General features: G+C 31.7%; 1 protein-coding gene across 4 annotated transcripts; it reads left to right on the top strand.

Annotated features, from left to right (window-relative positions):
* Positions 1-2,554: 2,554 nt before the first annotated feature.
* Positions 2,555-10,559, top strand: LOC131070089 (probable LRR receptor-like serine/threonine-protein kinase At1g67720). 4 transcript variants are annotated; one of them, XM_059216742.1, is made up of 15 exons: positions 2,555-2,801; positions 2,885-3,413; positions 3,499-3,953; positions 4,062-4,194; positions 4,296-4,367; positions 7,958-8,026; positions 8,117-8,188; positions 8,333-8,404; positions 8,508-8,752; positions 8,930-9,138; positions 9,233-9,359; positions 9,458-9,529; positions 9,614-9,800; positions 9,889-10,021; positions 10,131-10,559. In XM_059216742.1, the coding sequence occupies exons 3-15, from the start codon at positions 3,620-3,622 to the stop codon at positions 10,332-10,334; spliced, it is 1,929 nt and encodes a 642-aa protein (XP_059072725.1). In that variant the 5' UTR covers positions 2,555-2,801; positions 2,885-3,413; positions 3,499-3,619; the 3' UTR covers positions 10,335-10,559. The 4 variants fall into 4 exon arrangements, with proteins under 4 accessions (XP_059072725.1, XP_059072729.1, XP_059072731.1 ...); XM_059216746.1 differs by lacking the exon at positions 10,131-10,559 and having other exon boundaries at positions 9,915-10,023; XM_059216748.1 differs by lacking the exons at positions 2,555-2,801; positions 2,885-3,413; positions 4,062-4,194 and having other exon boundaries at positions 3,818-3,953.
* The last annotated feature ends 13,379 nt before the right edge of the window (positions 10,560-23,938 follow it).

Genomic DNA, 23,938 nt, shown 5'->3' with positions numbered 1-23,938 from the left:
AAGTTTCTACATATAGACAAGGCCTAAAACCCACTATGAAATATAGTTTACATGTGTCCTTGAAATGGGAACTTCAAATACTTATGAAGTATGGAGGGGATTTCCTTCATGAAGGTGGGCCAAGGATGACCCAGCTTCATATAAAATTAGTTCTATATTGAGATTATGGTAAAGGGTATATATAAGATTTTAGGTCAAACTTTAATTTGAAGGGTAATAGACCCAATGGTAGGGAAAGTGAAACAATAATGAACCTTAACCAAGGCTTCATATATATCATAAGTGTCTTGATATAACTCATCTATGTAAGGAAGAAAATTTATAACCACATTCACAATATACACTAGATTAATAAGCGTCCTACATGAGGGTTTGTCATTAATGCTAGCAGTAATATGTAGTGGTCTATTACATGGATGCATTGAGTTATCACTTTGGATAAAGATAACACTAGGTTCAAGCTTAGGTTTATTTTTCTCTTATTTAGGACAAGGTTCTAGCACATTCACTAGATTTTTATCTTGGTTGGTTTGGTAGCCCATGTCTTTGCAACGAGGCACCATAACATTTGTGGAATGGGAAGGAAAGAAATGAGAAAACATTTTTACAAGTTTTGGTTAAGAGGTGGTATATATTTATTCCCTTTATCATTCACACTATCCACCTTTTGATATTAGAGTCAATGAGGTCTTGGACTTCATGTCTTAGATGTGTATATTACTTATTATCATCTAATTTCTTTCAATGATATTGACAAAATCCCTTTACGTTAAATGAAGGAGGTAAAGTTTGGAAGTGTCTAAGAGGTGGATAAGACAAAGTTTAATCAAATTTTTTAAAAAAAATTGAAGCTTAATGAAATGTAAGACTTAGAAAGATGTGTAAAATTTTATTTATTTTCTCTAGAAGAAAAGTGAGCTACAATAGGAATTATTGTAGCTATGACTTGAGTTTCAATGCTATTAGAAGAATGGATGTTTACCTTAATAATGATCCTTCTTTGTTTCAATAAGGCTTGGTAAGTTTGAGGATCATCTTTGGATTTGTCAACGAGAATCAAAGATGAAGATTCCTCATATTGACTAATTGAAAGTTGATAATCACAGAGTAGTGTGCACAAGTGATAGTTGTGTTGTATAGGGGTTTTCATAAGTCATACCCCATGTTAATGGGCTCACCTCCAAAATAGTTATGATTTATGGAAAAGAGAGATGATCCTTAGAAGGTCAGAGTCTAAAAAGTTAAAGGAAATGCTTTAATTGACAAATATTTCCTCAATGTGAAATCCTTGGCATGAAGTCTCACATAAAGCTTATTGTTTCTTGAAAGATATTAATGCATTCCTTCATCATGAAGGAATAGATTATTATAAATGATGATTGTTGAAACAAAGATGTAGACTTGAATTCTTCATGCTCCTTGATTGAATATATGTGCTTAAATGCCTCAAATATCCTTAATTGAATGCTCATAGATTGATAGTTGATAATTAGAGTTTGAAATGAGAGAGATAGTTGTATTTATATTCAACTTAATTGTTTTTGGATTTAATTTTCAGAGAGGTACAACACTCGAGGACAGTTTCCTGCTACCTATTAATCTAGCATACAAATTTTAAATTTTGAGGCCAAAATGCCTAGAAAAAAAGGTGTTGGGTGCTCTTGTCATGGTATTTTGAGATGAGAAAAAGGTCACGGATAGGGGAATGCACCAATGTAACGAAAATGATCTCAATGTTGAACACGATTAGAGATAAATTATGAACACTAAAGGCACAACAATCAAAGTAGATCCAAACTAAATGTAAAATTGTAAAACGATACAATTTATTTCACAACATGAATATACCCTATAATATACACTAATGTTGAGATCAACTATAATTTAAAAAATAAAATTTTAAACATGATATATAATCTATTTCTAATAAGTTTAAAATAAAAAAAATCTTTCATTTATAATATATTAATTTGAATTCCCTTTTTTAATTATTTACAATAAAGTTTATTTCACTAATATGTATTTAAACAATATTTTTTATAATCTATATACAATTTAAACAATTTAACATATTCAATTAATGATTTGATTATAAAACAAATACTCATTTCAATCAAAACTTAGACTACAATAATTTTTATAAAAAAATCTAACCAAGCTAGACATGGGTCCAAATTGTTGGTTATTATGAACCAAAAGAGCGTAACACTCCCCAATGAAGCCAATGTTTCTTTTCCGAATGTACAATTATTTTCTCTTTGACTGCGTGAATTGTGATAACTATAGACATTTGCCTTTCTCGTCATGTCATCGTGCCACGTAAGTATAAGTATAGACATTTGCCTTTCAACTTCTAGAAAGCGCTAAGATCACGTTAAAATTTTACGTTTTGAGTGGTGTGTATTGAGCTCGCAACGTCGCAAGGAATTATCATCTTGTGACTCTAGCAACAAATGAATTATTTCACCTTTACTAAATTAATTGACTTAATGAATTATTATAATAGTTCATTAACTGACTTAATGAACTATTATAATTGACTTAATGAATTATTTCACCTTTAGTCAATCAAACAGAAGGCTGTCATTCAGTCCAGCGCACGAGCATTTTGAATAGGTGTATGGCCTTCCATAATTGCAATAATGAATGTCATTGTTGTATAATACATGCGCCTCCCTTGGATGTTTGGGAAACACGGTAGCCTGAAATTGCTCTGAGAATAAGCAAGAGAATGGAAGCTAGCGCATGCGCTCTGTTTCTCATCATATCGTGGAGCGTATATTCATGTGTTGCTGAATCAGGTACTATTCTAGTTTTTAACTAATTCGATTTCTCTTCCTTATATCTACTACCTACTTGATTCTTCTTCTCTCTTTTAACGCAGGGTTTCTGAGCCTTGATTGCGGTGGAATAGGAAACCTCACAGATTCCAGTACCGGTATTACATGGACTCCCGACGACAAGTACATCCAAGGCGGTTACAGAAAAGCCAATAATGACCAAACCCTTGAATTTTATCATCAAAGCTTACGAGTGTTCCCCAAGCCTCTCAACAAATCTTGCTATCACCTGCCCATCACTCCTAACGTGCCTTTCTTATTCAGATTATATTTTGTGGGAGTGAGATACACGAACCTGATTCCAAATTTCAACTATTCTATCGAGACACAGGAATTCTTAAGCTTAAGAAAAGCGACACGTCAAAGTTATCCCCCACAAAGGAGTGAGAAGATCTTGGTCAGTGGTGGGCAAGTGGTGTATATTTGCTTAATCCGAGCCTCAGAGGATGTTGATCCATTTATTTCTTCTATCGAGTTGAGACCTCTTCGACAAGGAATGTACAATCAGGTTACGTCCAGACAAGTGTTGCATATGATAGCGAGAAAGTCTTAGGGCGCATCTAAGCAGATAAGGTAAATCATTCCCCCGCCATTTTCTTTCCTTATGGAACGTTTACGGGCCTTCTTTTAACTGATTGTCAAATAATTAATTATTTAGGTACCCTGATGACCAATTCGACCGTTTGTGGGATATTGACGTAGCTGAAGAAGTATATAATGTTAGCTCGGTTAAGCCGATTTCAACAAACAACACAGAAGATCTTCCTCCGTCTGTTGTCATGCAAACGGCCATGGCGGTTCCTGCAAATATCAGTACAGTTGATCTTGATTTTATGAACTCCGAGGAGGAGACCTTACTCTTACTTTATTTTGCGGAGATCGAAAACACTTCTGGGTCTAGAATTTTCGACATTAATATTAATGGCGAGACAAAATTTACAGGTCTCCATCTTGTCAGAAATCATTCTGCCATAGAAGTACCTATCTTAATTGACAGAACATTGTCCTTGTTGACATTGTCCAAAACCTCTAACTCTACCATGAGTCCTATCCTGAATGCTTTGGAGTGGTACCAAAGGGTTACCACGGCACCTCTTACCTCTTCGGAAGACGGTGTGGACTTTAGCTCCTCAATTTTTAAAATATTTTTGCTGGTAGTACATGAAATGTGTAGATTTTAATCTAAGCTTTTAGAATATTGACTGAGTGCCTAACCTGCAGTTCAAGCTCTTGCTAGTGTAAAGAAAATATTTAACCTAAGTAATTGGAATTGTATCTCGGACCCGTGCTTTATTTATCCGTGGGAAGGAATAAATTGTAATAACGGCCTTGAAATAGTCAGAGTCTTAGAGATGTAAGTTTTATTCGTACTAAATTTTTTCTGTTTTAATGTGAATTATAAGAACGCTGAAGGAGAAAGCATCTGACAAATTATTCTTATATCGTGGTATCCAGCGACTTATCGAACAGGAATCTGACAGGATCGATACCTTCAACGCTTGGAAACATGACTGCGCTGGTTAAATTGTATGTTTGAAATTCTATATTTACTTTCCATCTGCATGCATCCTCAATTCAATTCGGAAAAAACAATTTAAAGAAATTATGAACTCAACCGATTGTGCAAGTATTTAAAGAACAACAAATTAAATGGGCAAGTTCAAAACTACCTCTTTGAGTTGTGTGATTTGAAAGAGTTGTATGCACTCTACCTAGGACTTAGTACAATACAAATATTAATAAAAATCTATTTTGATTGTCTTTTTATTTTATTTTTTTATTTTTTATTTATTTGATTATGGGTAAAACATATTTTGAAGGAATCTAAAACCCCTTACAAATGTATTTTACCAATATCCAAAACCCATTAATAGAAGGTGATGTAGGGGCATTGAATGCTGCAACCACACATGTACAAGCCCATAAATGGGCATTAGTTAAGAGAATAGAACGAAAATGAGCTTGAGCGGGAGATTTAAATTGGGAAAATCAAATGGATAGTATTTATCAGGGGTTTTGGGGAAGTTGCAACAGTTTTAGGTGAGAACTTTTGGGAAATTTCTAGAATTTCTTTTGGCGATTTTTGGGCTTTTGAAGACAAAAAAAAGACGGGTAGATAGGAGAACAAGGAAGAGAGACGAAGAGAGATAGAGATGTTTGTATTCTTTGGTTGTGCATGCTTTTGTGAGTGGTTATTATCAAAGTTTTCTACTTTCAATGGGTAAAATCTATGTATTTCTTTGACCATGTGAATATTTTAATGAGTGCTACTTGTGGTTAAATCCCATGCTCCCTTGTTTCAAGTACATTTTACAAATTTTAATTTCTACCTAGTCACTTGTGTCCTATCCTACAATAACAAATTGTATTTTCGATTATTTTTTACTCTTGCAACATAAATAGTGCCCTTGTAGCTACAATTTTGAACCTACAGCCTCTGTCGGTCTTCATTGTGATAGTTTGGGGATACCTTCAACTGGCTAGGTGCCATTAGAACCTTGCAAGAAGATAAGACATAGTCCCATACCAAATAACCAGTAAAAAAAGAACAACCAGATTAAAGACTAATAAAATAAAAAATGGTTTTTACATCATCAAGGTTGTAGTCACTATATGAAGCTACTTAGAAAAGCAATAATTCTAAGCCCAATATACACCAAGCAAAGTGAAAGGAAGAATAATAACTAAGAGTCATGCTTTCCTTTAATGCATACATAAGAAACCTTCTCAGTCTATAGGATCCACCTCAAAAGGAAGACTAGGAATAGAATATACAAACCACCCTTAATCCACCTCAATAAGATAAAAGCAATGAAGTAAATAACCCATTTGTCACACCTCCCCTTGCAGCACCTCCCAACTTCTCATACAACATCAATCTCCACCAAAATAGGAGGTGCATAATAAAACCAAAGATACTAATACATAATCACCTCCTAGCCCAACGAATCATTTTTCATCTCAATAGGAAAAACAAAGGTTGAGTCAATGGGAGAGATAGTAAAACCCCCTTGTTGCAACTTCAAATCATTGAGAAAAATATATCCAATAAAGCCCTCAACCTTAAAACCCAAGTCTCCAAATTAGGTTTTCTCAAAAAGAACTCCACCTCTATAAGACAACCATGAATAAAATTAGTGAAAATAACAACAAAAAGCCCTTAACCAAAAAAAAAGCATAAATAGGTCAAAAAAACTTAAAGACCACAATCATAGTCCCATCTTGAGAGAAGACATCAAAATACCCTCAAAAAGCATAAAACCTAAATAGATCTAGGGAAGAAACAACTCGAAATTAGCAACATGAAGTGGAGAAATAGAAAGAACATGAGAGAAAAGTAAATGATAGAGATAAATAAATACCCACCACAAACAAGAGAAAAAAATAGGAAGATATGTCCAATGCAAACAAAGGGTCACCCTCTCCAACCATTGCAACATCCTCAATATCGCATAGGGAGAGAAGAAAGCTTGAAGAACCATCTCAAAACTAGCATAGCTTGGAAAGGAGTGACATTAAAAATAGTATCCTCCAAAGTAGCAAGCATGAAGCCCTCCAAGCTAAAAACCCCACAACCCAATAAAAAATGGCATCATCAAAAGTACCCATATGAAAAAAACCTCTAGAAATAGAGTTATTAGCCAAGCAAGCCTTAAAAACCTAAAGCCTACTCCAACAACTCTCACACATCCTAACAAAATAATTCTTATAGGAACAAAAGAAACCCTCCACTCTAAACACAAAAAGAGCAAGCATAAAGGTTGAAGCTATAAAGAGAAAAATTGACAAACTAAAATGCAGGTAACCTCGAGTAAAGCCTTGCATACAAACCAATACCAAGCGAACTCCTAAGGCCACTACACAAGAAGCAAATAAATCCTCCTTCCCAGAAAATAAAAAACCAAGCTTGAAACAATAGTTAATCCCACATCAACACAAGACACATCTCTTCCTCATTAGACCAGATAACCCACACTTTATAAGACACCAAAATTACCACCAATAAAGCGAAAGCATTGGGAAAATTAATAGAGAAACTACCAATGCATATCAACCTCCAACCACAACCAAAAAATAAAAAATTCCAAAGTAGCAAACTCAACACTGCTGTTATCATCATCTTTAGTGTTATCCTCTTTTCCTCCCTCTCTATTTTCAACCCCTACAAAAACCCTAGTAGCACCTCTCATGCCTATCACTCCTCACCCACCCATCACTATCTAAATTCAAACTTTTATGGTTTAAACCTTGGTTGTAGGCACTATAGGTAGGAAGCCCCACCATTTCACCCAGATTATTCGAAAGGTAAAATATGCTTCATTCTAAACATGGTATAGACTTGTGAGTTTTGAACCTTGGTTGTAGGCACTATAGACAAAAGATTTACCATTTCAGTAAAGGTTCTCCTCAAAAAATTTGTGGTTTTAAACTTGGTTGTAAGCACTAGAGGCAAGAATCCCAACCATCTCAGTAAGGTTCTCTCCAAGGTAAAACATGTAATGTTGTTCACGTATTTCAAACAAAATTATTAGGTTTGAACCTTGGTTGTAGATACTATAGGCAAGCAGCCCTATCATTTAACCAAAAGGTCTCCCACAATTGCCTTATTATGAGCATAATTTTCTTGATCTAAATTAATCTTTACCTAAGATTTCATGTAAGACTTGCTTTTTCTTTACCATAAGCATTCATTTGTATATGCTAATCCTTTACGTTAATCTAATCATATTTATTTAAATCAATCAATTTGTGAAAGTCACCATGCTTTTCTAAATAAAATCTCTTGTTAAGATTGCATAGCACAAACATGCTTCTCATCTCTATATTAAAAAATGTATTAAATATAAATAATTCCAAGAAGTTATGAGATTCACTATCAACTCTAACCTTAATAATATCAAATATAAATATAAAAAAATATTGTGATGGATCTCGCTATTTTTTTTTAATAATGACAAATGCTTAGAAATTCAGTCTTGAGTGCTTCTAAAAATCAGATCTCACTGCACGTCAAAACTGACTCTTAAAGATTGTGGCCCTGATATTATGAAATCAGCCCAGCTTTGTTTTAAATATTTCATTGAACTTATGTTTACTTTGTGGGCACATGTGATCAGATCGCTTGACAATAACCACCTTACGGGAGGTTTACCAGATTTATCCAAGCTAGTCATGTTGGAGAGACTGTAAGATACACATGCATAAATCAAGCAAAATTTTCAGTTATGTTTTCGAACACACAAAGATAGCAATTGTGAAGTCAAGTGATTGTGCAGGCATTTACAAAACAACGACTTAAGTGGGGATGTTCCAGACTGGCTTTCTGAGCTACCTAATCTGAAAGATTTGTATGCATCTCTGCCTAGAAAATTATATATATGTTAACTTTTTAATACCAAATGAATTCCCTTTTGTAGTACCCATTTCAGTGAAACTATTGTACTACGATATAACTAAAATTCTATTTTGATTGCCTTTTGTGGTTGGGACAGGTTTATAGGCAACAATAATTTCAGTGGTGTGATTCCTCAAAAGCTTCAAGATCTCAATTTACTGGAACTTACGTAATAATTTGACAATTTATTGCATCTTCTTTATCATCAATCTCATAAGCTATATTTTTTAAACTCAAAGATGTGTAGTTTGAATTAATTTGATATGGTACAGATATGAAGGCAACAACTATCTTTGTGTGAGAAAGGAGGAATGCCGACTATCTTCCCATTCACATGGGCGTAGGGGGAAGACTGTATCAGTACCAGTAGTAGTTTGTCCAATTGCAATAGCAGGTATTATTTCATTGCTGGGTATTATCATCTATCGAAAGAAATTCGGGAGAAAGGAGATTGCCAATTCAGGTACTCAAGGCACCCCTACAGGGAATAGGGAATCTAGATACGTGCCTGGCCAAGGTATGGAAATGTTTTCCTATTTAATTTCCTAATGTATTCTGATGCCACTTACTTTAAGAAAGGCAGTTGTCTACAATTAGGGTACTGATTGAAGAAAGTAGTAAACGCATAATTCAAGGATTATATACATATATCGATCAGATTAATATAATGAACAAATTTAGCTGTGAAGTGCAGATAACTTGATTATTTCGGTTCCAAGCACACCAAAATCTCGTTCGTTCTCTCTCGAAGAGATGATGACAGCTACTAAAAACTTTAGCAGAAAGATTGGACAAGGTGGATTTGGATCAGTGTTTCTTGGTGAACTTGCGGAAGGAAAACAAATTGCTGTGAAAATTCTTTCTTTTTTCTCCGAACAAGGGATTGCACAATTCTTAAACGAGGTAATTTAGACTGTCATATTTCAATTTTAAGAAAAGCATTGATCACCGACACGATTATTTACTTGAGCTAAACTAAATTGTACTTGATAGTCAGATTGAACTTCTATCGAGAGCTCATCATAGGAACTTGGTGTGTTTGCTCGGATATTGTAATGCATCTAGGGATCTCATGCTTGTCTATGAGTACATGTCTGGAGGTTCACTAAATGACCACCTCTATGGTAAAAGTCTTTCAAGTATTTTCTTTCACTACTACGCATTGAAAAAAGCAGTTGAAAAATTATGGAGCACTCATCTAATCATTGCGTTGCGTTTCCAGGCCGTAACAAATCGAAATATCCTAAATTGGGTTGGAAAAGTAGGCTTAAAATTGCATTACATGCAGCACAAGGTAAACAAAGTCTCTTGTTAGAAGTTTGTAAAAAATGTTAAGGGAATATATCATATCTGATTTTTCTTATATATTGTTTTATAGGATTGGAATACCTACACACAAATTGCACTCCTAAAATAATTCACAGGGATATAAAAACAGCCAACATTCTTCTCGATGCCAATTTAACCGGCAAATTGGCAGATTTTGGTCTTTCAAGGGTGGCAGCCGATGATGTTTCCCATGTCATTACAGCTGTGAGAGGAACTGCTGGATATGTAGACCCCAAGTAATTATCCTTTTTCTCATTTCGACTTAACTAAAAATTTCTGCATTATTTCTCATAATATTTGACAATTTGGACTCCTGTTTGACAGGTATTTTACCACCCATGTGTTGACAGAGAAAAGTGATGTGTACAGTTTTGGTGTGGTTCTATTAGAGATCATATGCGGTAGAAGACCTATTGATATAACCCTATCGGAACCTCAAGTCGACCTTGTCAAATGGGTAAGAAGTGATTTTTTTAAACAGCTTTATGGCTTGAATTAGTTGATGTTTTCTAGTAAAGACTAAATGTTATGATAGATGAGAACTCTTATTTTCTTTCAATAAATAGGTTATGCCATTAGTGAAAGAGGATGAAGATTTTATGAATATCAAGGAATTGGTTGACAAGAGTATGGACAATAATTATAACAAAGATTCTGTAATCTATGTCGCTAAACTAGCCATGAGATGTATTGAAAGTAAGCCTATTGATAGGCCATCTTCAAGCGATGTCGTAATGGAGATCAAAGGTGCCATGAAATATGAGATTTAGGAATGATATGGCGGCTTTCAAGAATTCTAAGAATTCTATAATGGAATATGAGAATTAATATACAAACAAAGTCTCTTTGTAGAGTTTTGTACTCAATGATACACATCCGTTAGATTAAGACATGCCCTTTCACAAGAAGACGAAAATTTGGTATCCTTTACTGTGAAATTCATTGTAATTTATAAATTTTAGCACTGAAACAAATAGAAATCTAAATTTTTCTTCCTTGCTGAGTATAGAGCTTCTAATATATTATATTGTTTAGATATATTAGTTTCATTAAATGGTATCACATTTAGGAACTAATGTGAAATACGTATTAAAGTATAATTTATTAGTCAATGTAATATAAGATAAATGATCTAGACGAATAATGAATAAAATGTTTGTAATGAAAATGGTAGTTTGATGGGGTGATGGAATAGATTGGTAGAAGACACTTATGTATAGCTTAAATCTAATGGTTCAATTGATGCATGATCTACATGTCTTATTATTGTGTTATAAAAATAATATTAATGTGTGTGAGTAGTATTAAAAATATTGATATCAATTTTTCTCTATCTGAAAATGCAAACTAATGGATTATACCATATAAATGAAGTTATTTTTGTCGATGATAAAGGAACAATATCTAGTTATATTCTCTTTCTTGGCCACAAAGTTGTATCTAGGAATAGTAAGAATTAAACAACATTACTCTCCCTTTAGCATAAACATGATGTATTGGTACAGTAGTAGACAGTTGTAATTCTATATGGGTTTCAAGGATCTTGCAACATGTAATTTTTTTAAGGAACATCCAACTAATATTTACCCTTACAATATTAGTACCATTGTAAAGACAACAACCTTGATCTCAAAGCTAGATAAAAACACATATATCCAAGATTATTTCATCCAAGATTTAATTCAATATAGACAAGTGAAATTCTAGTTTTCTCTACATCTAAACAATTCACTAGTATCTTCACCAAAGGTTCTCATTATGAACACATTACAAATTTTAGGAACCAAATTCAAAATAACTCTATTGGTAAGGAAGGAGTATTATAAATATTGTGATTTAATGATTAATGAATTTTTTTAATTTATTTTTAGTATATTTTAAAATTAAAAAAAAAAACTCTCTTTTAAACTTTATTTTATCTTCATAATGATATTTGTTGTTTCTTATCATTTCTAAATATTATTTTAATTATATATAAAATGTTACTAATATTTCTATAACAATAACCTATAAAAGACTAAAGAAAATTTTGTGTACAATTTTGATATGCTAAAATAAACAATAACAAGAAATTACTTTTCTTTTATCCTCTCAATTTTACTCTTATATATTTCTATTATTCTAATATAGTGTAGAAATCTTTTAATTACACTTTCTTTCAGTAATTGAAATGTAAATCTTCAAGGCTTTTCAAAATCTTATAATCAGTTCCACTTTTTAACTGTTTCCAGGTAAATTGAAAATGCAAATATGTAATCAGATCCACTTAAATTAAAATTAATCTAAGCATAAACTAATCCCTTAAAGACTAGAGTCTCACACTAACTAAATAGAAATAAAAAAGTAGAAATCGAAATTGAACGCAAGCTGATGCTATTAAGTTTCTGCCTACAATTAAGGAATTCACATAGTTGGATAATCAATGAGGCTTTGTTTAGTGTCTACCATTTACTTGACAAGTCTACCTATAACTCTTACTAAGAAAAGGTGAAATCATTTTCCTTGATTATTCAGGATGAATTTTGTCGCATTTCTTAACTGCATGAAGAATGATGAATCTTCACTATTTTTCTCAAGCTATCCATATGTGATTCCACAAGGTCCTTTCAATACCACTCCACTAATAAAGGGTGAGTTTACTCTGTGATTTAAGTTGTCTGATGGTCAGTTTTAAATCACACACATTAAGCAATAAATGAAGTTTAAAGAATGTTAGTTAATTTTGAGTGTTTCACACTTTTAAGTCTAGAAGTCATAGCTTAGTGTATAATTTAAGCCGTCTGATAATTGAATATGGAAAATGTCTAGAAGTCATAGCTTAGTGTATAATTTAAGCTATCTGATAATTGAATATGGAAAATGTGTAGAAGTCATAGCTTAGTGTATAATTTAAGCCATCTAATAATTGAATAATCATAATTGACATTTATTAAATAAATAAATGTAAAATTTGAAAAAGTTATTGCTATGGGCTTTCAATGTTCAGATTTTAACGATATATGGGTGGGTAGATTTTTTTTAATATTTATGTAATTTTAATTTTGTATTTATTATAAAATGATTAAATCATATAAGGGAAGCACACCAATAGTCATTATAGATAACTTTGCACACCCCTCTTAAATGGTACATAGGATTTTGATGATTGTTATTGGTTATCTCTGTATGTGTCGTAACTACTTATAGCTATTGTTTTAGCTTCTAGATAGTAATGAAGCACGTTGTGGGATCCACTATGTGCACAAGACTCAACAAGTGGTCATTTCAAAGTGTCATACAATACCTACTTAAAGATGCCCCAATAACTGTACATTTAAAATTGCCCCAATAGTTGTGTTCTATGAGTATTGATAAATGTGCACAAATGGGCCTGTTAGAGTCCAAAAATGCTAACAACTAGGGATAAAGTGGGCATCTACTGGAACATATGAAATTTATTAATGGACTTTTAGTTATCATTTTCTTGGTTTCTCTAAAGTTAGTAATTGGGGGGTTGGGTGAGGAAGAAGTGAACGGTAATTAGAACATGGACCTGTTCTCCTATGTTTGTTAAATTTTTTATATTACTTATATGTTAATATATGAATATTTTTATACTTTTATCTTATTTTATTATTTTGTGTTCTCTTCAAAGAGTGGGTTTTTTCTATTTGATCATATTAACTTGATATTAAAATAAATTCTATCTAAGTTAAAAATAGTTTTGGTACAAATCACACTATTCTCTATAACAATTTAGATTCTATTCTAAAAAAATTAGCAATGTTTAGCATTTATTTTTAATAATCATATTATTTAAATATTTTAACATTGAATAAGAATAAAATTTATATATTTATGCAGCCTATGTTGGGGTCAAGTTGGCTAAGGAGAAAGACATGAGAAGGGTTTGGCTTGAATGTGATTCTCTTAACATTATTAAATATCTTAAGGGGTCCTCTTCCCCTAGGTGGTCCATCAAGCATATCATTGAGGACCACCTTTCCCTTCTAGGTGAATTTGAAGAGTTTCAAATTTCACATGTGTATTGGGAAGGTATCAAGGTTGCCGATAATTTGGCAAATATTAGGGTTGGCTTAGCTAACAACAAAGTGTGGGATATTAATAATAGAATCCCAGTGGATCTCCTTAGCCTCATTCATAATTATTGTAATGTGTGCGATGCGTAGGGGGTTCTTGGAAATGATGAAGGAAAGCGAGCATTGTTTCCTAGCTAGGACAACTTTTAATAAGGAGCCGGATTTTCTGGAGGATATCATTTTCTTCATTCTCTGGTCGATCTTATTTGCTTTTACTCTACAGATTTTGATGTTTGGGATTTCTTGCTCAATGGGAGGGGATAGAAATGACTTTAAGCCAACAAAGGTGTATGAGGAACGACATAACAATGAAGACATCTGGAGTGAGCTATCTGTGATAAGCTTAATTGCATATATGGAGATGTTGCATGGGTTAGATACCCTAGTCACTGATTCCTTTATTCAGGGTTGGAAGGATGGTGTCCTATGTTCCTTCGGCCTTGATTTCAGAATTAATAAAGAACTCATGGCCAAGGTTTCTAATACCTTGATTGAAGGGTCTAAATTTTATTGGGACAAGAAATGTACCACTGAAGCGCTTAAGACCTTCCTCACACCAAAGGAGAGGGAGAAAATGAAGAAGAACATAGATGGGGGTTGTGATAGAACTACGCTTCCTAAGCCCTAGAAGAGGATTTTGGAGGTCATCATGTGATACCTGACTTTGGATGGTAAATATTGTGGTCTTTTCAGTTACCATTTTGTCATTTTGAACCACTTCCGCCATGACAAATGTATTTCCTTGCCCTTTAATATGTCGACTTCCCTAAATCACAGTATCCGGACTCATGCAAAGAGGGTTTCCTCCCTTGTTCTCCATGAGAGCTTGATAATTTTGACCATGGAACATGTCAAAGCCCTGCATGTAGAGAGGAACCCTAGGGCTAAGATGAGCATTGAATTTTAGAAGAATTTTCGGATGCATTATGGGAATACGTCCTCATATGAGGAGGAGGATTCAGATGAGAATGATGCCTATCATATCTATGAAAACTAGGGACCGACGTCATCCTCTTCTGAAAACCCGAATCTCAAGGGTAGGAAATTTGTGATTTCGGATGAATATGATGACCCTGATTTTATTCCTGATTCTATGGACCCTAGCAGTCATGTGAAGTGGAATAAGGCAACTAGGGCCTTTATTGCTAGCATGAAAGGGAAATCAAATATTTCTAGGCCCCCGATGGCTAATGATTCTAAAGTGGTAGTGAAAAAGAGAAAGGTGAGCCATATGGATTCTAGTGGGCAAGAGATGGAATATGATGTCAATTTCAACTCTTGTTGATGGGGCTAGGGCTACGCTGAAGGAAGTGGGTTTCTCTGTCCCTGATGCCATAGTCTCCAATATTTGGCTGCGTAACTTTCAAGAGCATCAAAACTCTCTATTTTGTTTGATTATTCAAGAGCTCAATTACCTAAGGGGAAGGGTTGATAAGCCAAAGGGTGATTCAGATCACCTTGTGAAAGACCATGAGAGCCGAATCCAAGCTTTGGAGGAGGATAGTCACAAACTTAAACAAAGTTTGACTATGGTGGTGGCGTTTAGTAAGGCGGCTATGGATAACACTAATGAAGGTCTCTACAAGTTGAATGAGTAGGCAGAGGTGTTTCATGTCACTTCCAAAGACATTTACCCTTCAAGCAGTATGAAGATGGGTAAGATTACTAAGGATACTGATGCAAGGGCAAGCAAGATTCCCAAAAATCCTTTGAATAGTGCAGAGGATGAGATGGAGGAGATCAAGGTGCCCCAGCAGAGTCCTACAACTAGGCTTCACAACAATTATAAGGGTATGAACCCTATTGATGTGTTAGATAATATTGTTGATCAACAAAGAGGTCATTAGGAAGAACGATGAATTAAGAAGATTCTTTAATATTTTTAGGTTGTTTTATTTTTTGTTTGGTCTATTGTGACATGTTTCATTGGGTTGTTTTGTGTCTTGTTGGCATCTGGGTCCTCATTGTTTTTTATTTCTTTTTCTCTATAAACTTTGGGTTTCTGGTCCCTGTAAAACAAGTTTTCCCCCTTAATCAAAACAATAAAAGTTATATATTCTATAGTTATATAAGTAACTTTTTCACTCTCTAAAATTTAATTTTCAAACAAATCATCATCAACGATATCATCCTTCCTTGTAGTGGACTCATTAGGACTTCTATAAATTTTCAATAAATCATTTCTCAAAGTATATATTCTCTTGTGCATTGTGTTTCACTATTAGGTGTATTGTTACCCTATCATTCATACACATTTTCAAATATTCTTCCATGTCTTAATTCAGATTAGAGCTCATACTCCCACTTATTCATGTCCTATTATGCTTATTGATGCGCTTGTCCCTATTCATTCTCATCTTAACTCTACAGTTTATTTTCTTTCAAAAATTAAAATATGTTGGAATAAATAGTTAATCACCTAATTAATTAATCACATTAATTTGGACTTCTTTAATTTTATTAAATTTAAGAAATACTTAAGAGTTTTCTTCAATATTAAGGCATGTTGACTCATAAGATGATGACACTTGTCACAATCTAACTTAATTTTCAGCTTTGGATTCATCTATATTTTTCTCATTTATTTTTATTTTAATAAATATTTATTATTATACATTGTAATTATATAGATTCATTTCAGTGTCACATATTTTTTGGACCAGTTTTATTCTCAAAGTTGCATGTTCACTACCAACTCCAACTAACTATAATTGTTGGTTAATTTGATCATAACACATGAATTATGTTGCACAAAAAATATTAAACTTAGAATTATAGGTCTGACCTTTAGCATATCAATATTCAAATTCAAAAATTTAGCTAGATCTTGTTCATTTCTTTTTTTCCAAAGAGTCAAGTAAACATAAGTGTGTGCAATATATTACTAGGTCCTTATATTCGATATGTTTAATGCAATTTGTAAACAAATCCTACTATATCTCATAATTAAAAAAGAAATATTCTAGAAACATTTTAATTAATACATTAAAATGAATCAAGACTTCCACATGCATTCTATAGCATCTACACGGTTCAGATTTGTTGTCCTCAATTATTTAAAAGACTATAGAACCATTCTTTTCTACAAATTGAAGTATTAGCATGTCCTAAATAACTCTCTTAATATATTTCTAAATACTTCTAGTATAAACAATAAAGCAAAAATAAATAAATCAAACAAATTATAGAATAGAAATATACAAGTAACAGAATCACTTTGATAAATTATTATTTGAAAAAAAATTCAATAAGATCATGGCCGCAGCTATTCTAGCTCCAAAACAGACCTGTCATATAGCGTGTTAGTGACAGGTTAGTCAATCGCGGTGTAAAACGTGCGCGTGTTAGTCAATCTGTACTATCTTTTTGGAACCAAAATAGACGCGTCCTAAAATCACCAACCTAATTCTTCACTAAACGCATAAAGTATCCTAGATCCAAAAAAGAATACACACAGAAAAGACATTTTTCAACTATGGAAAGCCAGAAAATTATTCAAAATGACCATGCGTTTGTCTTCATAACGCCCTTTCGTTCACATTGTTCGTCAACCATTTTATGTTTTTTCTAATAAATTTGAATTCCTCTAAGTTTGTATTTTCTCCAATTCATTTTCAATCGTATATCAGATTAATACGAATTTATAAAAATATCTAAACATTTCGCTATTTTTTTTCCATGTGAAATCAGATTTGTTGATATTTATAAGGTCCGTGACGATGACTTAATGTTGACATAAAAGCTTCACATCATCATCAATTTAGAAAGCTACCTTCTTCTTATCACGGCGGACTTTAATTACAAGTCCATACTTTTGTCACGAGTTGACGTGATGAATAGAGAGAATGTCTCCAATTACTATTGTTGACGTTGTCAATAGCAAACAAGTATTTAGACTTCAAAAATAAAATTGCTTTGAATGGTCATTTAAGTATTAGTGATAAAATAAGTATTGGTACCCATATCAAATGAAGGTGCAATGGTAATGCTGATAGTAATATATGCTAGAAGTTTTGGAGTTATAAATATATAATAAAATATTTGTAAAATGTAAGATATGAATAATTATTTGTTTCCGAAGACGAAAATGTCTTTTTGTATCTTGATGCCATTTGTTCAAGATATCACTGTATAATATGAATCACTAACATTTTGCTCTTCTTGTAGATGAGCTTTTCCTACAAGATGAAAATATGCTAGAATAAGCAGAAATAGGTAGTTTAAACTAGAATATAGACTTGGAAAAATAGAATTTGTGAGATATGTTAAAATTTTGAAAGTATGGAAGAGATTCGACTTCTAACCATGTACATTTTTTTACTTAGAGAGACAATTATTGTATTGGGAATTTTTTCACTTTGAGAGAATTGTCGTAATCAAGCTTATTTTTTCTTATAATAGTATATTGGGTTGTTTTACATTTTAGAGTACCTCTAGAAGGAGAATACTAGTTCAATATGAAGACTATTCAATAATTTGACTCTGGAATTTTTTAAGATTGTTTATATTATCGTTATATTATTATAGATTATATTTTTGTTTTTTTTAAATATGCCAACTCCATGAGAAACGCTTTTGACCTAGAGCTATGAACCGGTGAGGCCACAAATGGGGGACCTCATCCCCACACTTCACTTGTTCAAATCCACGAGCTCAATAGCCCAGCAGGGATTTGAACCTTGGTGGCTGCTTCACCAACAATGTGTTCTAACTACGACACTACATGTCTGAAGATATTATTATAGATTATATTATTATATATATTCTTATTATTATTAAATTATATATGTATATTATATAACATACAAAATTTAGAACCCTTTCTTTCTTGATTATAACAAAAGATTTCAACCACATTGAATACATTGAAATGATATTAATTAATAGAAAATTTGATAATTTCTATAGTACCCACTTCCTAATTTTTTAATTCTTAAAGCATTATGGTAGGGCAGAATAGTGACTGAATCAACAAGCATTCAAATATATTGTGGCAATCCAAATGCATAAACCAAGGTTTCTACTCTTATTGCAAATATGCTCTAAAAGATTGTCTCAAAGATGCCATTCCAATTAGAATGTATGTATCCCTTAGATTAGAGTAGCGTCTCATTTTTTAGCATCTTATTTCTTGACTAAACAAAAACAAAAGAATTTAGTTATATAGTTGCAACAACTAAATAGGCAATTTGTTCTAAAAATTTGTTCATAAGAAATATAATCATCAAGAATTGTGTAGGTTTTTTTAATGTAGCTAGATCACATAAAGACTCTTGATTTTTACAACAGTACTCCTGGTCTACAAATTGAAAATTCATGCATTTAAGATATAATATCCATTAAAATATGTCTTGACGATAAAAATCCACTTAGGTACAAGAAAGCTATTATTATAAATATACTCACACTTTCATATTACAAAATCTACGATGCCATAGTGAGACAAAAATACTTGAGATTGAGATGATGTGATATACTAATAAATTTTTAACAATCACATTTTATAAATATAAGGCAACAAATTTTAGTTTAATTTTATTTTCTTTTGGGATACCAAGACAAATAAAATTGCAGCATGTACAGAAAATTATCTAGATAGAAAATCATCACACCACAATATATTTCCAATAGAATTTCCATCTCAATTTATAGTAGATGGGCAAAAACTAAAACCCAGCTGCCCCGCATGTGTTGGAGCCCAAATCTTGTTTAAAATCCTACTCTTTAACTCTTTCTGAGCATCTTTCAAATGCAAATATTTAAACAAACCCACTTAATTTCATATTACTCTTAGCATAAACCATTCTATCAAAAACTGGTGTGGTAAAAAAAAATTGAAAAAGGAAAATGAAAAACTGAAATTGAAGTTGATGTCAGTCAATTTTCACCTACGGTTTAGAAATTCTTCACATAGATGGATAATCTTTGAGCCTTCTTTTTCATATCTACCATTTACTTGACAAGTGTATATATAGAGAGAGGGGAAAAGTGAAATTAGTTTACTTGACATTTGCAAGGATTATTGAGGATGAATTTTTTGGTGCTCATTATGACACTTGTTAAATAAAAATCAATGTATAATTTGAAAAATATATTATGAGTTCTCAATGTTGGAATTTTAATGGTAGATGGATATAATTGTAAAAGAACTATATTTATGTTATTTTAATTTTTTTTATATATTTAAAATAGTTAAACATATTATATGTGAGTAATCAATTTTGATATTTCTATTTTTTATTAATTATTTTTGTGTTCTTTTTAAATGTTCAATTTATCCATCTCACATATTTCTTATAAAAAATAGGGTGCTAATCTTTAAAACTTATCAAGGGGTATTAATTTTTTTTTTATAATAGAACATTTTAAGAGTAATTTTTTTCCATCCACTCTAAAATTTAATTTCTAAAAACAAAATATCATCTATAATATCATGATTCTTTATACTTGATTTAGTAGGATTTCTAAAAACTTTTTAAGAATTCTTTTATCAAAGTATACCTTTTCTTATACAAAGCTAATTTCTTTTATTTATATTGTTACCTTATTATTTATATTGAAAAGGGTGGTAAACTTTTCGGTACAGTAAGTATTTACGTAGGTGATGAGTCTTAGATCTTGTTTTTAGTCGTAAAATCTGTATATTAACGGAATATTTGATAAGTCTACTTTAAATTTATAAAGCACGGCCAAATCATATTTGTAAAATTTTTATAAAGACTATGACGACGATTGTTCTTGGCCTCATTAAGAGGGATTGGACGTGCACTTGCGGTACTCCTGCCTTCACACTATCTTCTTCTTATCATGTGGGCTTTCAATTTGGAAAACTATCTTCTTCTTATCATGTGGGACTTCCATTATTATTGCTGAATATAGAGAATGTCTCCAATTCTTAGAGTTGACGTAGTCAAATGGCAAATAATTGTGGAGTTCTGGAAAAAAAATCGTCTCGAATGGTTATTAAGTCAATGATAAATTTTTTAAAAAAAATTTAACATCGGATGTCTCCACCAAATAAAAGCTATTTTTAGTTCAAGTGGCACGGACCACAGTTAATTCTTATTGAATAAAATCTTATAAATAAAATTTTATCAATTTTCTTTCTAAACTATGTTCTCATAATGGCCATTGAGTTTATCTCAAAATATCCTTTGTATTATAACTATCCTTTCCTTCTTAGTTTTGCTACTACATGGATTCAATCATTTCCTTCTTAGTTTTCCTACTACATGAATTGAAGGGACGCATACATGTTAATATCTTAAGAGGCTGAATTTAATATTAATTAATGATATTTCAAATATTTCATCTCAACAAAGGTCTTATAAAGAATTTTGATAATTGTCTTTGAATTCCTAGCTAAAAAACAAGTTATAATTTCAACTACTACAGTATGTTATAAAATATGCAAATAATGCTTCTTAAGTTTGCTACATTAAAGTAATAATAATGTTAATATTAATTTTCCCAATAAACTTTCCCAATGTATCACATCACAGTCAACCAATTGTTTTTGACCAATGGGGACTTTCTATATTTACCAAGTTTTTTTTTTTAAAAAGGACATGACAATGGAGGTTAGAGAACCCAATAGGTGATTTGATTGAGGCGATTTCCTATACAACACAACCATTTTCCTTTGTACATTTTGTAGGTGTCTAGGTTATTATGGTGAGAGATATTTGACATCTTAAGCCTTTTGAAGACTCCTAAAACCATATCACTTGTCTTTCCTAGCTTGTCATGGATGGATTTGGTTATTTGGATTATTCAAGAATATTCACATATTGATTTTTAATTCATTTATATTGTAGGTGCATAAATTATATTTGATCCGTTAATTTAGTTAATCATGATTTTTTTCCTTTCAAGACTATAGTGAGGTGCATTGGCATCTTGGACAGTTTTCCCTAATCTTTGATGCTAGCTTCGTCTCTATATCACCTTTTACATCTTTCTTTTATTTATATTTATATTATTCTGTAATATATTCATTTTGTCAAAAGAATTACAAATGAACCAAAAACCCATCAAACCAACTTGTCTCTTATTTATTGTAGCCAAGACGAACCCCATTGTTGGATTTTGTGCTCGAATGTTTGATTGAAATAGGCTGATTAAGATTACTTCATTTATTCTAGATCATTCCTCTCTCTTTTCATCAAACACATTGTAGTTACCATCTTTCACTTAAATTAATTCTAGATAACCATCTATTTCCCTCATCAAATTCTATAAATTCTAGTGAGGGTTTAATAATCTTTGATTTCTAATACATTTCTCCTATTCTTAGTGGACACATGTCTTCGTCACTTTGAATAACCTTCTTTGGTGGATCTCCAAGATAAACAAATTCTACTATTACATAACAATTATACACATTGTTTCTATTTTTTGCTATATGTATTTCTATTATTTAATTGAATGCATGGCTAACTAACTTCCTTTACATTTTCTATCTAAATAAAAGATGGAAAATCTATCTTAAAGATAGATTGGGTTGTAAAATCCCCATTTTCACTATGTTGAACTCTATGATTTTTTCAATAAATGAGAAATTTATTCTATTGTAATGATTGGGAATGTGTTTAATATAGTGGTGAACTAATTTTTTCAAGTAAAATCCAAGTGTGGCAACATGGTGATAATGGTCAATGGAGATGGTTTATTCTATGCATTAATCATAAGTTTGATTACTCTTTCATGGTGGATTTGATTATCATGATTGATAAAATATCCATTTTGATGCTAACCTTCTTTATGAAAGAGGATGACATAAGGTCAGGAATCTCCACTAGTACCCAACACAAAATTTTTGATAGTTTTATTTAAATTTTATATATTTGTGCTAAACCTAATAGTTAGTCATTTGTGAAAATATTTATAAATAATTTGACTACTATCATTTTAGTTTCGTTCCCCATATTAATATTTATTGATATTTAACTATTGTATTCTCAAATTTTATATTATTCACAAATATTGAGCTCGATTATTTTTAGTATTTGTTATTGTAGACACCTAAAATTGTCTTATCTAATTAAACAAATATTTAATTTATAAATCCTTATTTATTTAATTAATTCATTTACCCTCTTCTAGCCTTATTTCTCATTTAAATATATACTTTTATTGATTTAAATCATCCTTTTCCTAAATTAAATAAATATTTCATTTATTTAATTATCCCACTTCCTCTATTAATTAAATAAATATTTATTTATTTAATTAATTCTTTAACCTTTTCTACCTATGACACATGTCATTCATCTCTTAATTCCTACACTACCTACTTTCTCATTATTTTCTTATTTTCTTTACCTACCCTCTAATCCTAGCCTACCATTTATCTTTTATACCTCTCAATCTTATCCCCCAATTTCTTATAGTGTCTTCTATATAAGGAGATGCTTCCTTCATTATCAACCCTAATCAATCCTTCAAGCATTCTAGCATTTGAACTTTCATATGCGATCAAGCTATCAACCACATTTCCATTCTTTGTTGAGCTCTTGTGCACACATAAAATTTGAGAGCAAATATATCAAGAAAGATCAATGGAGATAGGAAGAATGGAGATCCAAACCCTATTGGAAATGTGATGGTATCATCTTTTTTATTTTGTTGATTTACATTGTCTTAGGCAATCTTCATATGTTATGGTGGATCTTTGTTGTTGTTAGGCTAGGGTTTTGTAGTTGAATTCATTTAGTCTTCCAATATTGTTGTTTCCATTTTCACCATTTTCACCAAGAAGTTTTTTATGCAAGTTTGGAATGCTGTCAGGAGCTTCCTGTAAAAAATTAATATATTTTTGATCAATGTTTCATTTTTTATGAATTTTTTATGATTTTTCATAAAAAACTAATTTTTGGAGCAAATTAGAAACTTTTTTGAATTTTATTACATTTATCGAAATGTCTTGAAATTTTACAAGTGGAATGTTTTTTATGATGTAAAATAACTCACAGAAAATTAGATCTTTGAATCTATAAAAAAAAATGCATTATCGAAGGCCCCTTTTCACAAAGTCTTTTGGATGTAAAATTTACCTAACTCATGTACTTGTAGGAGAGGCATTATTGCAAAACTACTAACAAATCTTTGTTGCAAAATTTTTGGCAAGGGTTTTTATCTTTATTGTGTGCCTTGTTTTCATAGATTACCAAATATTTCAATTGGTGCACTAAAATTGAACCAATGTCTTTTGTGTCTTGAGCAATAGGCTCTTTTTGTTTAATCTCTAGGGGGTCTGTCTCCCCATGTGGTCATTAGGACTACTAGTTAGGAGA

The sequence above is a fragment of the Cryptomeria japonica genome, chromosome 1 (genome assembly GCF_030272615.1).
Source record: "Cryptomeria japonica chromosome 1, Sugi_1.0, whole genome shotgun sequence".
Taxonomy (NCBI): domain Eukaryota; kingdom Viridiplantae; phylum Streptophyta; class Pinopsida; order Cupressales; family Cupressaceae; genus Cryptomeria; species Cryptomeria japonica.
This window is presented reverse-complemented; position numbering and strand designations above follow the sequence as displayed.

Coding starts and splice junctions, on each gene's coding strand:
- LOC131070089 (XM_059216742.1), top strand. CDS start 3,620: ATGCAAACGGCCATGGCGGTTCCTGCAAATATCAGTACAGTTGATCTT. Junction 8,027..8,116: donor CTAGTCATGTTGGAGAGACT/GTAAGATACACA, acceptor GTGATTGTGCAG/GCATTTACAAAACAACGACT. Junction 8,405..8,507: donor CTCAATTTACTGGAACTTAC/GTAATAATTTGA, acceptor GATATGGTACAG/ATATGAAGGCAACAACTATC.